Source organism: Giraffa tippelskirchi, chromosome 4 (assembly GCF_054371585.1).
Source record: "Giraffa tippelskirchi isolate mGirTip1 chromosome 4, T2T-mGirTip1v1.2.pri, whole genome shotgun sequence".
NCBI classification, from domain to species: domain Eukaryota; kingdom Metazoa; phylum Chordata; class Mammalia; order Artiodactyla; family Giraffidae; genus Giraffa; species Giraffa tippelskirchi.
The window spans coordinates 196,799,983-196,804,772 of record NC_137278.1 but is presented as its reverse complement, the minus strand read 5'-3'; the positions used below and the strand labels follow the sequence as shown (position 1 = coordinate 196,804,772).

Genomic DNA, 4,790 nt, shown 5'->3' with positions numbered 1-4,790 from the left:
ACTGGGCGAGGCGGGCCCGCGTCGCCACGCCCCCTCCCCCGCCTCCCTCCCCTATAAATTCGGGCTGCAGCCTCCTCCTACGCTCTCTGCTCCTGCCCGTTCGACAGACAGCCGTAGCTTCCGTGCTGTGCCAGGTAAAAGCCTGGCCGAGAGGAGCCACAAAGGGCTGGGGGATAGGCCCACCCAAAAGGGACGAGGGGGCGTTCGCATGGCGGGTGTGCGGCTGCGGGGGCTGGGGTCGACTGATCGCGCCCAGCCGGGCTCCCCGCATTGCAGGGGCGGGAGGAAGGACGTGCGGAAGCGCAGGTCGGGGATGGAGGCCTAGGGGGAGGGGGGGGAGGGGCGGTGGTCAGCGCGGGATTCCATCCTCCTCGCCCCGCGCTCTAATGCTCACCTTCCTCTGCCCACAGCCGCATCCCTGAGACAAGATGGTGAAGGTCGGAGTGAACGGGTGAGTTACGGACAGGGATGGAGTGGGGTGGGGCAGGGCAGTCTTGCTGTCCTCACCGCATTGCGTCGGTAGGTCTCGCGCTAGCTGGTCTCTGCAAGCGCTAGGGGAACCTGGATGCGGTGGTCGTACCCACCGCCCCCCGCAAGGAGAACTCAAGGTCAGCGCTCAGACCTGGAGGAGGCCCTCGAAGGCCTCGCCTGCCCCTCATCTCCGGCTATTGCACCTCCTGTAACTCCGCTCCTGCGGAACCTTCCCCCACCTTGCGGCAGATAAACACAGGAGATTCCAATTCTTGCTTGGGCCACATCCCTTAATCCCGCAGCTGGGGCTCTTTTCTTTCCTTTCGCGCCCTGCAGGGTCATGTGCCGGGGAGGAGCCCGTCCCCCACTCCCAGCCCGTGCCCCCAGCAGGCGCGGCCCCCAGGGTGCAGGAGGCACAGCTGCGCACAGAACCAGCTGGGAGAGATCATCTGCGGTAACCCAGCCGCCATGTTGCAACTTGCTAGGAAGGAAATGAATGAACTGCCCGTTAGGAAACCTTCCTTAGCTCTGCCGTCTTTTCGCCTTCCTTGCCCATGACTAACGCTCCCACCCCTGCCTGGTGGGATGGAGTCATGTTTAGCCCGTAGGCCAAGTGAGGCCAAGCTTTCGCGTTCTTGCAGCTAGACCTCAACTCTGACCCTAGTAACCCCAGACCATCACTTAAACCGCCAGCCAAATTCCGCGGCCCCCCCTCCACCCCTAGGGGTGAGAGGATGCTTTTCCTAGATGGTTCTCTGAGAATTCAAAACGTGGGCTCGTGGGAGTGGTCCTGTAGTTTGGGGGTGTTTCTCCTTTCCTTTTCCGGAGAGGTGTGGTGTCCCTGGCTGGGTGCCATGCTTGAGGGAGCTGAGTCATGGGTACTTAGAAATTTTCCACCGCAAAATGGCTCCCAGAGCTGCAGCCCCTGTGGTCACGCCGGCTCTCTTCGAAGCTCCTTTCCCCCATCTTTGCCTGGAGCTGACCCCACCCTAAAGGCCAGGCTGTAAAGGTCACCAGGAGGATTAAGTGTCTGTGAGCCCCTGGAATCCTACCCTTCTCCCCATCCCATCTTCCAGAAACCAGATCCCCGCTCCACCTAAGCTGGGGTTAAATATAGCTGCCTGACCTTTCTGCAGCTGGGGGCCTGGGCTTTTGCTCTCCGCCCCCCACCTTTCCCCCCTACTCCCTAATATCTGTTGCTCCCAATCCTGATTTTTGGAAAACAGCTTGGAAGGACAAGTGCTGAGCAAGTCAGAACCCCGGGATGAGGGTTTGAGAAACCAGTTTTCCCTCTCTCCCTTTTTGTAGGGGAGAGGGTAGGTTTCCCCGTCCAGTTCATGCTGATCTTTGCTCTCGCCCTTTGAGCTTGGTGATGCTGAGTGGACTAGTGTTTGCGGTTCAGAGGGTGTAGGCTGAAGCTGGGCCAGACAGGAGCAAGCGTTTGCAGAGAGTGGGTGTGATGAATGCCATGTGCCTGCCACGTGCCCGGCCTGTAGGTGGTAGCAGCTGCGCACCACCCCATCAACTCAATAGATTGCCAATGACTAGGGGGTGGGCAAGCCTTTGTGGCCTGATTACCTGTGAGCCTTCACTCTGTGGGCTGGCAGGGTTGCTCAAGAAAAATAAAGTGAGTTCTCGCGAGACTTTGCCGGGGTAGCTGAGGGGCCTCTTCTCTGAAAGAGGGTGAGTCGGCCGGGGGCTGCCTCCGTGCCCAGGAGGACTCCCCCTCACCCTCACCCCTTCTCGTCTCTTGTCCCCCTCAGATTCGGCCGCATCGGGCGCCTGGTCACCAGGGCTGCTTTCAATTCTGGCAAAGTGGACATCGTCGCCATCAATGACCCTTTCATTGACCTTCACTACATGGTGAGTGCCGCCCCACAGTGGGCAGGGTCAGAGCCTGGCTGAGGTGCAGCGCCTTGATGCCCCCCTCCTTCGTGCTCCCCCCCCAGGTCTACATGTTCCAGTATGATTCTACCCACGGCAAGTTCCACGGCACAGTCAAGGCGGAGAACGGGAAGCTCGTCATCAATGGAAAGGCCATCACCATCTTCCAGGAGTAAGTGTGGGAGACGGAACAGGAAGAACTTGGCCTTGGAGGAGGCACTGGGACAGGGTGATCCCCTGGGGTCTGTGGTACCCCGTGTCCCTGAGCTCTGTCTTCACTCATAGGCGAGATCCCGCCAACATCAAGTGGGGTGATGCTGGTGCTGAGTACGTGGTGGAGTCCACTGGTGTCTTCACTACCATGGAGAAGGCGGGGGTGAGCAGCGAGGGACTGGAGAGGAGGGTGTTAACAGGAGGATGGCGGGGGAAGCGGACTTGGGAAAGTGAGAGCCAGTCCGGGTGCCATTACTTGCTCCTTGGCTGCAGGCTCACTTGAAGGGTGGCGCCAAGAGGGTCATCATCTCTGCGCCTTCTGCCGATGCCCCCATGTTTGTGATGGGTGTGAACCACGAGAAGTATAACAACACCCTCAAGATTGTCAGGTGAGCGCAGCAGAGAAGGGGTGGGGAAGCGGGCCAATAGTGCCGCCTGTTGCCCAGTGGATGTGCCCCTGACTTGCCTCCCTCGTTTCCAGCAATGCCTCCTGCACCACCAACTGCTTGGCCCCCCTGGCCAAGGTCATCCATGACCACTTCGGCATCGTGGAGGGACTCATGGTAGGAGTGGTGGGGAACTTGAACATGCCCAGTTCTCAGGCAGGACAGGACCCTTCTGCCTCCCGCAGAGCAGGGCCCTTCAGAGGGATCTGTGTCCCTTAGTTCTTCCCCAGGGGAGGAGGCGGGGGTGAAGGAGGGGTGTGGCCTGGCGAGCACCAGGCGGTGCCTCCACTATCCCCTCCTTGTCCTGCAGACCACCGTCCATGCCATCACTGCCACCCAGAAGACCGTGGATGGCCCCTCTGGGAAGCTGTGGCGTGATGGCCGAGGCGCTGCCCAGAACATCATCCCTGCTTCTACTGGCGCTGCCAAGGCTGTGGGCAAGGTCATCCCTGAGCTTAACGGGTGAGACCCTTGGCTGTTTTCTGCCATGTGGACCCAGGGAGCCAGGAGGAGCAGTGCAGACTGACCCTGCTTCCTTGTGTCCACAGGAAGCTCACTGGCATGGCCTTCCGCGTCCCCACCCCCAACGTGTCTGTTGTGGATCTGACCTGCCGCCTGGAGAAACCTGTAAGTTCGGGTTAGAGCAGCTTCGGTGGCCTGAAGGGACAGGGTGGGGAGTCGCAAGACTGTAACTAACTCCTGTGACCATCTGTTTTTTACCTTGTCAGGCCAAGTATGATGAGATCAAGAAGGTGGTGAAGCAGGCATCAGAGGGCCCCCTCAAGGGCATTCTAGGCTACACTGAGGACCAGGTACGATCGATGGGTCAGGGGACTGGTGTGTCTACATCGCCCCCATGAGCCAGGTGGGGTTCCATATATGGCCCTCTCCTCCTCCAGGTTGTCTCCTGCGACTTCAACAGTGACACTCACTCTTCTACCTTTGATGCTGGGGCTGGCATTGCCCTCAACGACCACTTTGTCAAGCTCATTTCCTGGTATGTGGGGGTGGGGGCAGGATGATGCTCCAGCATGTGATCGAGTCTGGTGCCCCCGGTGGCTGGCTTGGTAAACAGCCCTTCGCTCTCTCCTTCCAGGTATGACAATGAATTCGGCTACAGCAACAGGGTGGTGGACCTCATGGTCCACATGGCCTCCAAGGAGTAAGGTCCCCGGACCCCCAGCCCCAGCAGGAGCACGAGAGGAAAAAGAGTTCCTCAGCTGCTGGGGAGTTCTTGCCCCACCTCGATCCTCCACCACACTGAGAATCTGCCGGCCTCCACACGGTTTCCATCCCCAAGGCCCTGAGGAAGGGGAGGGGCTTAGGGAGCCCTGCCTTGTCCTGTACCATCAATAAAAGTACCCTATACCCAGCCTGCTGTTCCTTGTCTTGCTGAGAGGGAGGCTGGGCTGGGGCCAAGTTGAACTAGTCTTGGTGAGCACCCAAGCTGCCAGAAACCCTGCCCTGGTCTAGCGGACACGCCTCATGTCCTGGGTTCCTCCCTGAGGCCTTTGGGTGCTCCAGGCCCCACTGTGTGCCAGACTGCCATGGCTGAGCCCAGGAACAGCCTGGCGGTGTGTATCCAGAAGCCATTCTGTCTGCAGACCCCCCCCCCCCCCGCCAAGGGTGACACTGGCACAGGAAGTCAGGTTGGACAGAGTCCACCTGGCTTCCAGCCAGTTAGCTGACCTCTGCAAGTGTGTAGCATGGCCAACCTAGGAGAACCAGGTCCCAGCTCTGCCTCAATGTCCGTGCCCTAATGACCACCTGCAGTAT

The 4,790-nt window shown here is 59.7% G+C and overlaps 1 protein-coding gene across 4 annotated transcripts; it reads left to right on the top strand.

Moving 5' to 3' along the window:
• Positions 1–81: 81 nt before the first annotated feature.
• Positions 82–4,386, top strand: GAPDH (glyceraldehyde-3-phosphate dehydrogenase). Of its 4 annotated transcripts, none has more exons than XM_081588213.1 (12): positions 82–134; positions 411–451; positions 2,235–2,334; positions 2,421–2,527; positions 2,641–2,731; positions 2,842–2,957; positions 3,050–3,131; positions 3,325–3,476; positions 3,563–3,641; positions 3,743–3,826; positions 3,914–4,011; positions 4,111–4,386. In XM_081588213.1, the coding sequence occupies exons 2-12, from the start codon at positions 429–431 to the stop codon at positions 4,178–4,180; spliced, it is 1,002 nt and encodes a 333-aa protein (XP_081444339.1). In that variant the 5' UTR covers positions 82–134; positions 411–428; the 3' UTR covers positions 4,181–4,386. The 4 variants fall into 4 exon arrangements, with proteins under 4 accessions (XP_081444339.1, XP_081444340.1, XP_081444341.1 ...); XM_081588214.1 differs by having other exon boundaries at positions 3,914–4,015; XM_081588215.1 differs by having other exon boundaries at positions 2,235–2,351.
• The last annotated feature ends 404 nt before the right edge of the window (positions 4,387–4,790 follow it).